The following is a 15,728-nucleotide window of genomic DNA, read 5'->3' as shown; positions in this document are numbered from 1 at the left end:
AAGAAAGAAAAAGAAAGAAAACGCTAATTTGAAAAGCTGTCTGCAACCCTGTTTATTGCAGCATTATTTACAATAGCCAAGATATGGAAACGACCTAATTGTCCGATGGATGAACGGATAAAAAAGATGCTATACACACACACGCACACGCGCGCACACACACACAGGAATATTATTCAGCCATAAAAAAGGAAATCCTACCATCCGCAGCAACACGGACGGGCCCAGAGGGTATTACAGTAAGTGAAATAAGTCAGAGAAAAACACCGCACGGTTCACTTCTACGTAGACCCTAACAACACAAAACAAACACACAAAGCCAAACAGGAACCGACCCCAGGAAAGAAACTGGTGCTTGCCAGAGCAGAGGGGAGGGGGGCAGGCAAAGTCAGAGAAGGGCATCTGCAAAGAACGGACTTCTAGGGGCACCTGGGGGGCTCCGTCGGGCGAGCGTCCGACTCTCGATTTCAGCTCAGATCGCCGTCGCACGGCTCGTGAGGTCCGGCCCCGCGTCGGGCTCTGCGCCGAAAGCGTGGAGCCTGCTTGGGATTCTGTCTCTCCTTCTCTCTCTGCCCCTCCCCCGCTTGCTCTCTAGACCTCTCAAAATAAATAAAAATAAACCTTAAAGCAAAAAGAAGTGCATATGGTTAAAACAAAACAGGCAATAACAACAACAAGCACAAATTTCCAGTTGTAAGATAAATAAATAAGTCACCAGGAAGTAAGGCGCAGCTCGAGGTATAGGGTCAACAAGGTAGTGGCCCCGGTCAGGTGACAGGCGGTGCCTGGATTACCAGGGGGATCGCATCCTAATGTATAAAAACGCCGCATCGCAATGTTGCGTCCCTACGACAAAAAAGGAGTATTGCGTGCCGATTACACTCGGAAGAGGAATATATGTTGGTAACCGTCGTAAGTCTCAGCCTTAGAATATTGACAACTGATCGTTAATTTCTCTTTGGCAGACGCCATTTCTTCCCACTGTGTATTTTTATCACGTGTCTCGCTTCAGCCCAATAATTCCCTAACTCAGGGACACCTGAAATGGGACACTCACCTGCTCGACCCCATGTGACCCAAGGGACTGGTGGGTTCGCTCATCAGACGTATTAAAGGGAGAGCACACCGGCCCACGTCTCTGCAATTAGTGCAAATGTCTCTCCTGTGGCCGCTCTCCGGTCCCTAAATCGATCTGTTTTCCCAGTTTCCGATTCCAGCTCCAGACAGAACACACGATCAATGTCAAGCGAGCAGCGTAGCCCAGCCACGGGATGCTCGACAAAAGATAGATTCCGGGTGGCCTGGCCCTCCCAACCCTTCTAAGTCTCGATGTGTCAAAGTAACAAAGTGTATTTAGATACAATTTAACTGATAGGACTCTTCAAAAACAAAAACAAAAACCTTCCCCTAGTTAACGAAGTGTATTTAGATACAATTTAACTGATAGGACTCTTCAAAAACAAAAACAAAAACCTTCCCCTAGTTAACGAAGTGTATTTAGATACAATTTAACTGATAGGACTCTTCAAAAACAAAAACAAAAACCTTCCCCTAGTTAACGAAGTGTATTTAGATACAATTTAACTGATAGGACTCTTCAAAAACAAAAACAAAAACCTTCCCCTAGTTCTGCTTTAAAAGAGAGAACATAGTCACAATCGATGTTTATTCTCAGACTCGATGATAATATGATTTCATGTCTTTTTTATTGTTCATTTCCTGGAATAAAGGGAGGAAACTTAAAAACAAAAAATCTAGACCGACACGATTCCACCAGACTTTGGGAAATGATGGGAATGTCTGGTAAGCTCTGTGGCCCACTTTGGTGGCCACCAGCCACGTGTGGTTTGCCAAGCACTTGGAATACGGCCGTGTGACCGGGGAACTGAATCTTAATGAATATGGCATCGGTTTGCCTGGGCCAGTGTGACCAGCGGCTGCTGTGACAGGCCACACGGGACTAGACTCTGACAAGCTGTGTATCTGCTTTTTTGCAGTGACCTCTCTCCCTTCAGATCCCAAACCTGGTTAGCAGGTGAAAAGGGCCCAGGGCAAAAAGAAACTGCCCATTAAGATGTCAGTACGAGTTGGGGCACCTGGGTGGCTCAGCTGGTTGAGCGTCTGACTCCTTTTTTTTTTTTTAATTTTTTTTTTTAACATTTATTTATTTTTGAGACAGAGACAGAGCATGAACGGGGGAGGGTCAGAGAGAGGGAGACACAGAATCAGAAGCAGGCTCCGGGCTCCGAGCTGGCAGCACAGAGCCTGACGCGGGGCTTGAACTCACTGACCGTGAGATCGTGACCTGAGCCGAAGCCGGCCGCTTAACCGACTGGGCCACCAAGGCGCCCCTGACTCTTGATTTCTGCTCAGATCATGATCCCAGGGTCGTGAGATCGAGCCCTGCATCAGGTTCCACGCTGACAGCATGGAGCCTACTCAGGATTCTCTCTTTCTCCCTCCCTCTCTCTCTCTGCCCCTCCCCCTCCTCAAAAGTAAATAAACATTAAAAAAAGATTTCAATACTCCTGAAAGCAATCCACAGACCCAATGCAATCTCTAGCAAAATCCCAATGACTTTTTTGCAGAAATAGAAAAATCCATCCAAAAATCCATATGACATCGTGAGGACCCCCGAACAGCCAAAACGATACTGAATAAGAACAAAGCGGAAGGATCTACGCTTCTTGATTTCAAAACTTCTGACAAAGCTACGTTATCAAAACAACGCGGCAGTGGCATAAAGACAGACGCACAGCCTGATGGAACGGATGAGAGCCCAGAGGTCAACCTTCACACGTGGTCGAACAATCTGCAAGATTCTGCCAGATTCTGCCAAGACCGTCCAATGGGGGGACTTTCAGGAATGGTCTTGGGGGTACCCGACACGCACGTGCAGGAGAGCGAAGTTGGACCCTACCTCACACCATGTACAGAAATTCACTCAAGATGCATCAAAGCCCTAAACGTAAGAGCTATAGAAAGAACGCCCAGAGGAAAACACGGCGGGAAAAGCCTCATGACCCTGGGTTGGGCATGATTTCTTGGATGTGTCGCCAAGGGCACAGGCAACAGAAGAAAAAGTAGACAAACTGGACTTAAGACTGAAAACTTTTGTGCATCACAGAACACCACCCGCCGAGTGAGAAGGGACCCACAGAAGGAGAAAATCTCTACACACACCGGAGGAGGGATTAGTATCCAGCATACATAAAGATCTACAACTCAACAACAAGGGATTCGATTTGAAAACAGGCAAAGGGCTTGAAGAGACGCATGAATGGCCAATAAGCGCATGGGAAGACGCAGGACATCGCCAGTCCCCAGGGACATGCAAATCAAGGCCACAAGGAGATACCGCCTCACGCCCCTCAGGACAGATGGTGACTGTCAGAGGAGCAGCGCCCTTCCCGCGGCCCCCCGAGCAGTTCCCCCTGAGCCCAGGCAGGCGTCCACGGAGAGTGCGGTTGGTGCACTGCAGCCAGGGGAGATGTGGAAGAAACAAATGTTCACAAAAGCCCATCGTGATGGCCTATTTTGTGTCTAAGGGAAGCCCAGACGGGCGGCAAAACGCTATTCTGGGTGCGTCTTGGAGGGCATTTGACCTTAACGCTACAGGACCTACCCAGGGCTCTTAATAAAGCCAAATATTGTCTGAAGGAGATCCTCATTAAGTTGTTACTGCATGCAATACGGAAGCTACACACACACACACACACACACACACACACACATTTAGGTCACGTTAACAGAGGTATGTTGTGTATATCATAGGAGGCGAGGATCCCAATGCGCTGTAACCGGCATAAGCCCACCTGAGCTCCAGCTGGGATGCTCAAAAGTACTGCCCCGTTTTGCACGGCGCCAGGGGCAGAACCAGGTTCCAGTGCATTCCCTCCAGGATTCGGAGGCTGCAGCCTGTCTCGGTGGGAGGGGATCGCACCGTTGACTCTTGATGCGTGTGCGGGCGAGCCGGCGGCGGCAGCCTCCCGCGCGGGTGACACCGCTGCCTGGGGAAGCCGGGCTGTGCCTGCCTCACCCTGCCAGCTCCGGATTCCACGATGCGGGTGTGGGTGAGGGCGAGTTTCTTCTTTGAAGGTTTTCATTAACGAAAATAAACGTGGCTTGAAAGGGAACCACGGGTTTCGAAGCCTTCCGATCCCGGGTGTTCACGAGGTCCGGCTGACGTCGACATAAATGGGAGCACGAGGTCCGGAGAACGGTGGCCGCGGAACGCGGTTTGGGGAGCAGCTACGGTTCCGTAAGAGGAGAGGCAGGTGGCCCAGAAGATCGGCTCGTCTGCTCCATCAGGGGCTCAAAACGTGGGCCGTGGGCGGCAAATCCGGTGCCCGCGCCCCGGCCTGGCTTCGCCGGAAGGGCTGTGCGGAGGGATGGCTCTGAGCGAGGCGGGGAGCCGTCCCCGCGGGCCGTCTGGGAACCCGCGGCTTCTCGAACGAAGCCAAGGGGTGTGCACGCGGGAGCTGACGCCAGGACTTGACTGCACGTGGGCCAAGAATGTGAAGGGGGAAACAATAGAGCGACGGAAAGGCACGTCCTTCAGCCTGGCGTGTGCCTGGCATCCTCCCTCCGCAGGGACGCGCCGCTCCCAGGCTGGGCCGCTTTACTCGTGAGCCCACCCCTCCCTCAGCTCTGGGCTCTGGCCTCGCTTCCTCCTGGAAGCCCTCCCGGACATCCCCTGGCTCACTCACCTCCCCCCGAGTCCCCTTGGAGCCCCATCTGTGTGGGTTGTCGGGCTCTTGAGGGGACTGGGGGCTTGGCGGGGCTCACGGTCCAGCCCGTGAGAAGGCGGGGGGATTCTGAGGTCCTTGGTCCTGGGGAATTTTGCGCTTCGGGTTCTGGACACGGAGGTTTTGTCCACGCCAATCGCGAAGATATGAATCTGCTCTCTGCGGGTGGCTCCCCAGACAGCCGCGCTGGGGTCGCTCGGCCCCTCTTATTTCCAACCTGGTTTCCAAGTCGGGGCTCTGGAGTCCCCACCTCCTTCCATAAAGCCCTCCCCCCCCGACACCTAGGAGCCCGCCCAGGACCCTGAGGTGCAGAGTAGGAGAGGGCCTCCCCCCCAACCCCCATTCCCAGGGGCTCCTGGGTAATCGGTGGGAGGGGGCGGAGTTTTACAAGCACCCCAGGTGACGCAAATGCACAGCCAGGCAGATGAATTGGGTCCCTTGGGGGGGCCCCCAACCTCCAAAGCCACAGGCCACAGACAGCTCAGCTCAGATTGGCTCACTTGCTGAGCCAGGGCCCGGGGCACCGAACGCCAGTCGCGCAGGTCCTGGGGTGCGAAGGTCTCCCCCCGCCACTTACGAAGGATCGTGGAATGGAAGGAGCGGGGAGGGAGGGACAGCTCGGCCGGATGGGGCTGCTGTCCTTGTGCGGAAGCAGGAGGTCCGGTGGGTGTGGGTACATGACCCCCGCCCCCAACACGCGCACAAACGCCTCTCTATTTTAGAAATAGGTCACTTGGAGCAAAGCACTGTGAGTGGCGTACTCCCCCCACCCCTGTGGGCTGCTGGGATTCCAGCTCTGGGCTCGGGGCGGGGGTACGCAAGGGAGGAGCAGGGCGGACCCGCCAGGGGTCTGCGACCCCAGAAAGTCACCAGGGGTCCCCCCTGCACCCGGAGAGGAGGGGAAGAGGCTGGCGCCTCTGAGAGCGGGCCTGTGTGTGCAGAGTGAGCAGGAGCCCCCAGCCCTAGGGACACAGTCCGGGTGCAGCTGGCACGGGGTCCCACGTCTCAGGGACGGGGGCGGAGGGGGGGGGGCGGTGCGTGGCCGGGAAGCTCTCCAGGCCTGCAGCCAGCCCCACCCCTTCCCCCTGGCCCGAGTGCTGTTTCCTGCACTTTCTGGCCTCCGGCCAGGGTAGGTCTTTAGGGACCCTGGGTCAGAGCCTTCCTGACAAACAAAGATGGGGGCACTCTAGGAACGATGATCCCTGCCCCCCCCAACCCAGGGCAGGCTACCCCTTTCCTGGTGAGAGAGAGGAGCAGCAGAAAGGGGACCCTCCCAGTGGGCACCTCTGCCCCAGCCCCGAGTACGGGCCCCGGGGATGGAGTCTTCTCGGCGGGCCCAAGTGAGCTCCATGCATCTGTGGACTCTGGCTTCTCCGCGGCACCCTCCTCGCCTCCGCAGCCCCTCTGTCCCCTGCCCTGTCTCCAGGCTGGCCAGGGGCCCCTGCTGAGATGGGCAGAGGGAAGGCTGTGCTCCGGCAGAACCAGGGGCCCATCTCTGCAGCCCTGCCACGTGCCCCCTGGTCCCCAGGTGGGCAGGGGTGAGGGTGACGGCTCCTCTCTCTGCAGGGCCAGCGGGGTACTGCTGTTTTCTGGGGCTCTCCTGCAGGTGCACTCCCTCACTTAGGGACCCCCCGCCCCTCCTGAAACCCAGTATGAGGTTCTCTGGCTATGCTTAATGGCTCCTGGACACCCAGGGCTCTGAGTGCTATTCTGACCTGGTCGGAACAGCTCTCTCCCTGAGAATTCACACTAAGGGTGTGAATGTTTGCCAGTAGCTTATCTGGGATCTTTCACTAAGAAGCTCGGCATTCTTACTGGGAGGCACAACCTTATTCATCTTGATCCGAAAGGGGTTTGTGGAGAGGGGTTCCTGGGGGGCTCAGTCAGTTGAGCATCCAACTTAGGCTCAGGTCATGATCTCACGGCTCGTGGATTCAAGCCCCGCGTTGGGCTCTATGCTGACAGCTCAGAGCCTGGAGCCTGGAGCCTGGAGTCTGTTTCGGAGTCTGTGTCTCCCTCTCTCTCTCTGCCCCTCCCCTGCTCACACTCTGTCTCTCTCTCTGTCTCTCAAAAATAAATAAATGTTAAAAAATTTTTTTAAAAAAAGAATACGGACTTCACGCTGTATCACAAAGCTGTCATCATCAAGACAGTATGGTCCTGGCAGAAAAACAGACACTCAGATCCATGGAACAGGATAGAGAACCCAGAAATGGACCCGCAAACGTATGGCCAACTAATCTTTGACAAAGCAGGAAGGAATATCCAATGGAATAAAGGCGGTCTATTCAGCAAGGGGTGCTGGGAAAACTGGACAGCGACACGCAGAAGAACGAACCCGGACCACTTTCTTACACCAGACACAAAAATAAACTCAAAATGGATGGAAGACCTAAACATAAGACAGGAAGCCATGAGAATCCTCGAGGAGAAAGCAGCAAAAAACCTCTTTGACCTCGGCCGCAGCAACTTCTTACTCCACACGTCTCTGGAAGCAACGGAAACAGAAACAAAAATGAACTATTGGGACCTCATCAAAATCAAAAGCTTCTGCACAGCGAAGGAAACAATCAGCAAAACTGAAAGGCAACCGACAGAATGGAAGAAGATATTTGCAAACAACATATCAGATAAAGGGTTAGTATCCAAAATCTATAAAGAATTTATCAAACTCAACACCCAAAAAATAATCCAGAGAAGAAATGGGCAAAAGACATGAATAGACACTTCTCCAAAGAAGATATCCAGATGGCCGACCGACACATGAAAAAATGCTCCACATCACTCATCATCAGGAAAATACACATCAAAACCACACTGAGACACCACCTGACACCGGTCAGAATGGCTCCCATGAGCAACTCGGGCAACGACAGATGTTGGCGAGGACGCGGAGAGAGAGGGTCTCTTTTGCACTGCTGGTGGGAATGCAAGCTGGTACAGCCACGCTGGAAAACAGTAGGGAGGCTCCTCCAAAAACTAAAAATAGAACTACCCTACGACCCAGCAATCGCACTATGAGGCATTTATCCACGGGATACAGGCGGGCTGTTTCGAAGGGACACACGCACCCCCATGGTTACAGCAGCACTATTGACAACAGCCAAAGGATGGAAAGAGCCCAAATGTCCATCGACGGATGAATGGATCAAGAAGATGTGGGCTATAGATACAATGGAGTATTAGTCGGCCATCAAAAAGAATGAAATCTTGCCATTTGCAACTACGTGGACGGAACTGGAGGGTATTATGCTAAGCAAAATTAGTCAGAGAAAGACAAATATCATATGACTTCGCTCGTATGAGGACTTTAAGATACAGAACAGATGACCATAAGGGAAGGGAAGCAAAAATAATATAAAAACAGGGAGGGGGACAAAACGTAAGAGTCTCTTAAATATGGAGAACAAACAGAGGGTTACTGGAGGGGGAGGGGCTAAATGGGGGAGGGGCACTAAGGAATCTACTCCGGAAATCACGGTTGCCCTATATGCTAACTAACTTGGATGCAAATTTTAACAATAAAATAAAATAAAAAAAGAATAGCCATGGGGCGGGGGTGGGGAAAGGTGAGGATGTTGGGTCAGGTGTCTCTGAAACTTTATTCTGGCCGACGGCCCAGCAGGTTGTTCAACAAGCCTCAGACTCCCCCCTCCTGTAAAATGGAAAATTTAACACCCCTTCTTGGCCGGGTTTTCAGGAGGGTTCCATGAAGGAATGCCCGTGAACAGCAGGGCCCTGTGCCCGGCATACAGTAGGCGCTCCATTAATGCTCCGTGGTGTCTCAGCGCTCAAGATGGGTGAGGACTGGTGCTGGCATTGGCCCTGTCCTTCACAGCGATCGCCATCAACTCACCAACGCACAGAGCTGTCCCCCCTGCCTGTCAAGGGGCTCTCACCTTGTGAACTAGGCAGCCTCTGGCTCCAGCCTGGCCTCGGCCCCGCCCACCTGCTCCTCCTGCACCCGCCTCCCCCCTGCAGCTCCCCACCAAAAGGATGGACAGGATTGCGCGATCCCACAGACTCTCCAGCGGCCAGTTCTGCAAACCCTTACCCCACGGTGACCTCTGCTGGTCACTGGAAAGAAGGAAGTTGCTCAGGGAGAAGTGGGGAGCAGGGAAAATCTCACGCATGCCCCGGGTCGGGTAGGGGCGAGAACAGGCTGGAAGCCTCCCGGTGGGCGTGCGGGGCTGGGGCTGGTGGAGGGCTTGCTTAGGGAGGGCGCTCACCCCCCTACCAGCTACACTCACCTGCAGGAAGCGGCCGGCCCGGGGACACCAGGCAGGGATGCCAGCCAAGAAACGCCAGAGATCGCCTAGGACCGACCGCCAGAAGCGGGAGAGGCACCTGGACCAGACTTCCCCTCGGCCCCTGGGAGGAAGCAGCCTTACCTAGGCCTTGATCTCAGACCTGCAGCCTCCAGGTCTGGGAGGCGCTCAATGCCTGCTGTTCAGCCCCCCGTCTGGGGGCTTGGTTACAGCCGCCCCAGGACACTGATACGCATCTAGGGGTGCAGGTAGAAGACTGAGGCACCCCAGGGCCCTGACAAGGGTCTTAGGTGGGCTCATGAGAGGGTGACAGGTGACCAGCCGGTGTCAGAAGGGCCCTGAGGCCAGGTTTTGATCCCTTGGCCTGTGAGTGGCCAAACCACTCCGGCCTGGAGAAAGGAGAAAACATCTCAGGTGCAGCAGAGGAGAGGGGCTGGGTGGGGGGCTCACCAGCTCAGGATCCCAGCAGGCCGTGGGCCCAGGCCCTCGACACCTGCTTCGGGGAGCACCTGTCCCTCCTGCTCACACCTGTTTGGCCCCCCTGCCCCCCCCGCCACCCACCCAGCTCTCGGGACTTTGTTGACTTTCTGGCTTGACTCTGAGGCCCTGCAGCGAGATGCCACCCATAAGGATCTCCAGACCCCCTCGAAGGTTTCCCGGCGCGGACACCAAGGCGGTCCGGCCGCGCGTTCGGCGATGGCATCTGTGGGAAGCCCTTAGCCCGGCGCCTGGCACCTTGCAAGGCCTCCTTGCTGATGCACCGGCCGCAGCAACCCCTGCCTCGCCCACCCGTGTGCCCTGCACCCTCCGGATGTTGCAGAGAACTCGGGCAGGGCCGACAGAAATGAGAAGGAGCTTGCACAAGAAGAGGGAGAGGAGACAGCCTCGCCAGGCCGGGGACGGGGAGGGGTGAGCTGGGATTTCAGCAGCTGACAGGCCCCGTCTGAGCCAGGAGGGCCTGCTGGTCCTGACTTCTCCTTCGCACAGCTGACAAGGACGTCGAGCCGAGGCCCGTGGCTCCCGAAGGCTGCAGGGTGTCCGGATAGCGGTGGGGGCTGCCCGCGGGCCCCGGGCAGGAGGCTCTGAGCGAATGTGGCTGTGGCTCCACCGTCTCCCAGGGTGCGGGGCCCCTGGGGCCTGGCTTCCGTCTCTTTGCAGGGGCCCTGGGAGCCGGGTCTGCTCTGCAGGTGGGCCGGCAGGTGGCGGGTTCGAGTTGGCTCAGCCCCGCTGTTGTTACCAAGGTGCCCTGGACGGAGCCCTGGGTGCACCTTTCGACCCCCCTGGGGAGCGAAGCAGGAAGGTCCCACCTCCTGGGCGCCATTTGGGCAGACGGACGGCGAGCGGGCGGGCGGAACTTGACCAACCCGCCCAAGGTCAAGCTGGGCCCACTCTCAGCAGCCCCTCCCTGCTCGCTCCCAAACTTCCACGTCGGCAGGACGCTGTGCCTCCTCTCCAGGGCCTCGCCGCGCCCCCAACCACCGCAGATCCTCGCAGGGCCTCCGAGGGAGGGAGGCGTCTTCCCCCTGCTCAGTTCCATCCAACACCTTCCAGGGGCTTCCCTCGGCCCCTCGTCCGGGCAGCTGGGTCTGGAGGAGGCCCCGCTTCTGCCGCTGGGCTGTTTGCTCCCTGCACACCTCCGAGGCCTCCTCCACGGCTCTCCAGGCCACGCTCCGTGCTCTGCCGTGGCCCCCGGGTGCCCGCACGCATGTGTCTCCTGGTGCCTGGTGGCCTGGGCTCGGGACTCCCTCCCTGGGGGGCTGATTCCCCGGGACTGGGCCTCCTGGGTTGGTGACGGCCACTCTGCCCCGCGCGAACCGTTTGACCTCGAAAGTTACCGAACGTCAGGGCGGGCGGAATTTGAGGGGGACCCGAAGACCCTTCTTGGGCCTGGAGCCTGTGAGTGTAGGAGACGTGGCTCCTGGGATGTTGTCGTATGATTTGGCGACAGTGATGCGAGCCCCCTGCTTGGTTGACTTTGGGTTCATGGAAAGGGAAACCGGGGGCGGGCCTGAGGGCTGGGCCCGGGGGTCAGACCCGGGGGAGGGGGGGCTCCTGAGTGAGAGAGGCCTCTGCACAAGAGAGGGTCTCCATGGCCGGCTTGCAGGTAGAGGAACCCCGTGGCAGGGAACTCGGGGCGGCCGGCTGGCAGTCCGCGAGGGAACGGACGGGACCTCAGTCCTACAGCGGCAGGGAATCGAATTCGGCCAATAACCCGAATCAGGAGGAGCACAGCTGGCAACGTGATTTCTGTCTGTGGGGCTCTGAGCACAGGAAACAGTAGCTGGGGGTCAGTTCTGTTTTTAAATGTTTATTTATTGACACGGGGCGGGGGAGGAGGAGAGGGAAAGGGAGACAGAGAATCCCAAGCAGGCTCCGAGCTGTCAGCACAGAGCCCGACCCAGGGCTCGAACTCACGAACCATGGGAGGGTGACCTGAGCTGAAATCAAGAGTCGGATGCCGACCCGACGGAGCCCCCAGGCGCCCCGTAGCTGGGGGTCATCTTAAGCCACTTGTTTGTGACAATTTGTTCCACGGCACTAGCGGACCACTACGACTGCCGCGTGCCTCCGTTTCCCCAGCTGTAAAATGGGATCATGGGGCCCAGGGAGTTGTGGGGGTTCAAGGAGGCCCCCAGGGCAGTGCCCTCAGGAAGCAGGAGGCAGGCATGGTCACAGCGATCATCACAGAGTCCTGTGCTCCGCGTGCCCCACTGGTCCATTCCCCATCTGCTCAGCTCTTTTCCGGGGCCCGCGGTGCCGTGGGGGCCGGATGGGGGCCGTGTGCAGCTCTTCCCTGCCCTTCCTGGCCCCAAAGGAGATTACACAGGACAGTGCCCATAAATGTTTGCTGAAAACATCCATGGCCGGACAGACAGAGGAGACGCTGGTCAGAGAAGGGGCGTGCATCCCACATGGGGTCCGGCGGGCCCCGGCTGTTATGCTTGGAGCAAGCAAGCAAGGCCGATTGACAGAAGGGCCGATCTCTCAGGGGTTCCCTGGTGAGACAGTGGGTTCCTTTCCCAGGGTGGGAGCCGGCCTCCTGCTGAGCCAGTCCTCAGGGCCTCCGTGAGCTGGGGAAGGAGCCCAGAGACACGGGAGCCGGGGCGGCCCAAGGGATGGGAGGGGGAGAGCCAGGGACCCGGGGCTCGGGGCGGCAGGGGTCTGGAGGACGGACGTGTGTGTGACAGGGATGGATGGGACAGCTGAGGCCTGCCATCTGGAAGACGCTGGCTTCTTCTGACTCAGTCTGCCAGCTGAGATGTGAAATTTGCCAGCTGGAAATCAAGGCCCAGAAGGGCCCTGGGACACATCCCGGGTCACCCTGGGGCTGGGCAGAGAGTGGGCTCTTCTGGCTGGCAGGGTCTGGGCATCATTGCCTGCCCTGGCCTCGCCCAGGGGAGAGAGAGGGGGAGGGACCCCTGCCGAGCCCTCGGTGGGGGCTGGGGGTGGGACAGGAGGCCCATGTGGGACCCGGATGGTCTCAGTCCCTGGTGGCTCCTTGGGAAGGGAGGCAAGAGCCCAGCCAGGAGGCTTGCCCCCCCCCTTATTGCTCACACAGGCCCAACTGCACCCCCAAAATGTCTAGTACCTTCACCTCTTCCTCTGACTCCTGCCAGCTCCCAGCCCCCTCCCCCCACCTCGGCCCTGCCCTTGGCCACAGGTTCCCTGCAGAAGAGACCTTAAATCTCACCAGCCGGAGGCTCCACCCAAAGGTCGTAGGAACACCTCCAGTGGCCCCGCAGCCCCTCCTTGTGGGGAGAGGCCAGGCTCTGACCCCCGGGGGTGGCGGGGAGGGGCCCGGGCCCAACGCCTGGCTCCCTCTGCTCTCCTCCTTCCCTGGCTGCGGGCGAGGAGCTTGGGACCTGAGTCGCCTGCTTGGTATTCCTCTCCTCACCTCCTCCACGCAGGCGGCCAAGGCGGGGAGCCAGCCGGAGGCCTGGGAATGTCGAGGAACCAAGAGCAGCGTGCTCTGAGGGGCAGCGGGTAGGGTCCGGCCCTGGGAGAGGCACACAGTCTCCTAAGAGGGTCACCGCCCAGCCTGGGGCCCCTTCAGGGGACGGGGCGCCGAGCAGACCTGATATCCCCTTGCCGTGGAGGCCAGGAAGCTCCCCGGGGAGGTCTGGGTGGCTGCCCTGCTGGCCTCGGGTGGAGGGGTCTTACCTGCTGGGATGGGGGCTCAGCCTGGCCGTGGGGGCAGGTGCCCTGGGGTCAGAGCCCAGAGCGACGCCAGGCACCCCCAGAGAGCCTTCTGTGTAGCCTCGCGTACCCGGAGCATCTCACCGAGCACAGGGACTTTAAGCACCCGGCCTGTGGGCACAGGGTCTCGTCCCTACAAGCCTTTCTGGAGCCCCCTAACTACCTGAGACGTGTCTGCCCTCCAAGGCGAGTAGAAGACACACGGCAAAGCTAACGGTTGTCGGGGGGCTCAGTCAGCTGAGCGTCCGCCTCTTGATTTCGGCGCGGGGCGCGATTCCAGGGTCATGGGATCGAGCCCCGTGCCGGGTTCCGCGCTGAGCACATTCTCTCTCCCTCTGCCCCTCTCCCCTGCTCGTTTTCTCTCTCTCTAAAAAAAGTTAAATAAAGCAAAGCTCACGATTGTTTAAAGGGCCCGTGACCACAGCTGACGCACACAAAGCGTGAGGTCACGACGTGCCAGCCACCCTCCCCCGCCCCCACCCACACACGGGCTCGCCTAATTCTCACACGACTGGCCAGGCCCGCATGAGTATTCATACCACCATCCCATTTCACAGACAGGGAAGGCAAGGCACAGAGCGGATGCGGGTGTGGCCCGGGACACGCAGCTGGGAGGAAGGTCGACGACGAGGACCGGGCCCCACAGCGCCTCCATGCAGCGCCCGTTTGGCCCGCCAGCTCTGCAGACTTGCTTTCCCCCAGAGAAACCTCCAGCCCCGAAGCCTCTCCCCCCACGGCCCACCCAGGGTCCCGAGGGGCCGCTACTGCCCCGAGGGTGCTAACAGCGCCCCCTGCCCCTGCCCCGTGTTCTGAACCGCGTGCCTTGGCTGCAGCCGCCTCTCGTTACATAAAGGCAGGAGGAGGGAGCGCCTCGGTGGAGGCCTCGGAGGCGCGGGCGCTGACCTTCCCGGGCACCCGGCGGGCATCGGCCTGCCCTGGCACGGGCACATCTATGCAGCCGCCACGAAACTTGGAGAAGTGAGGAACTCACCCGAACGAGGAGCCGGGAGGGGGCTGGGTTTGCTCCTTCCCCCAGCACCTCAGTGTGACCTACAGCTGTCCCACACGGGAGCATCGGCCGGCACTGTCCCCCCCCCGTGATGCCGGGGTCCCTGGACCTCAGGCTGGGGGTCAGCTCCCCCTGAGATCTCAGGCCTGAGGCCAAGCTTCCTCCAGCACGAGGGGCGTCCGGGCCCCGCACGGTGTCCCGGAGAACCGGCTCTGCACAGGGTCCCCCCCGCCAGCCTCAGGGGCCGGGGAAGCGGACCCCGCGGACCCCACAGTCTCCCCCCAGGCCCAGGATCTCCCCCTCACCGCCCTGAGCACCTCTCCGCCTGGTCCTCCATTCTGCCAATGCCCCCCTTCCCAAGTCTGGTTTTTAAAAAAGAAATTGTTGAGGGCAGAGCCTCCAAAAGTCGCTGCGAAGGGATGGGCGCGCTTCCCGAGTGACCACGAAGGGGGCGCTTGTCTGCCCACAAGTCCCCAAGCTCCCGTCCTGCCAGGCGTCCCCGCCAGGGAAGGGAGGCCGGCCGGCCCAGGTCCCCTGGAGGTGGCGCCGGCCCGAGCGAGCGCCCGGGACGTGGGTGCAATGCAGCACGGTGCGGCCGCCCTGGCCCCGCTGCCCACTCGGCTCGGCCGTGGGACGCCGGTGGCCCGGCATAGCTGGGGGCGCCAGGCAAAGCCAGCACCAGGCTGGCCGGCGCACCAGCCCCCAGGGAACTTGGAAGAAGTCAGCAGAACACCGGGCGCTCCCGCCCCCTGCCGCTCCCCGGCCCCCTCCCCACGCGCCTCCAGATTCCCCAAGTCCACAGCGCCCACCACCCCCACCTGCCGAGTGGCCCTTCCCCAGGCCCAGGGGAGCCCCCTCCCCGGGCGGCACTCACCGTGCAGCAAGGCATAGGGGCGCAGGCTCGCTCCCCGCTCCGGGCTGGTCTCCTCTGCTCCACCGCCTGCCTCCCGGCTGTGCCAGCCAGATGGCTCAGCCAATGCCACGGACCCCGGGCCCCCCAGCCGGGTCTTCTTGGAGGGGACCCTGCCGCTCCTGAGCTGGCCAAGGTGCGCAGGGAGTGTCTGACTGGTGGCCGGGGATGGGGGGGGGGGCGGTCCCGGGGGGCCGTGCGGCAGGGGGCAGGGTGCGGTGGCCGGCAGGGTCAGGGGGTGACCGCAGGGGACCTCAGCTCCCGGGGGCTGTGGAGGTCAGCATCCTCGCTGTACTCACAGCTCCCCCCCTCCCTGCACTCTCCGGAACCCGCAGCTGTCGCCTCCTGCCCCAGCCCCACTGGCAGGACCGGCTGCTGAAGCTGCCTCCTGGGCGCCAGGAGGATCTGGTTCCAGCGTGGCTGCGTCCTTCCGAGGTACACGAGGTGACGCCGGGCTGTTACCTAACACCCCCAGCAGCCTCGCCTTCTCTCGGGCAGGTTGGTTTAGGGATTACAGTGGGAACCGCCTAGAAGACCCTCCTGTCAGGGCACCCTCGTGACCTCCCGTGGCCTCTCCTCCTCCTGGCGCACAGAGA

The 15,728-nt window shown here is 59.4% G+C and overlaps 1 protein-coding gene across 1 annotated transcript in view; it reads right to left on the bottom strand.

Annotated features, from left to right (window-relative positions):
- Positions 1 to 15,198, bottom strand: part of OSBPL5 (oxysterol binding protein like 5) — a 78,531-nt gene extending 63,333 nt beyond the window's left edge. Inside the window, exon 1 of the mRNA XM_043581977.1 lies at positions 15,097 to 15,198. Coding sequence (XP_043437912.1) covers positions 15,097 to 15,111 — 15 coding nt within the window. The 5' untranslated portion in view covers positions 15,112 to 15,198. The remainder of the gene's footprint in view (positions 1 to 15,096) is intronic.
- Between the last annotated feature and the right edge of the window lie 530 nt (positions 15,199 to 15,728).

This window comes from Prionailurus bengalensis, chromosome D1 (genome assembly GCF_016509475.1).
Source record: "Prionailurus bengalensis isolate Pbe53 chromosome D1, Fcat_Pben_1.1_paternal_pri, whole genome shotgun sequence".
Lineage (NCBI taxonomy): Eukaryota > Metazoa > Chordata > Mammalia > Carnivora > Felidae > Prionailurus > Prionailurus bengalensis.
The sequence above is the reverse complement of the archived record's forward strand: the minus strand, read 5'-3'. Positions and strand labels throughout refer to the sequence as shown.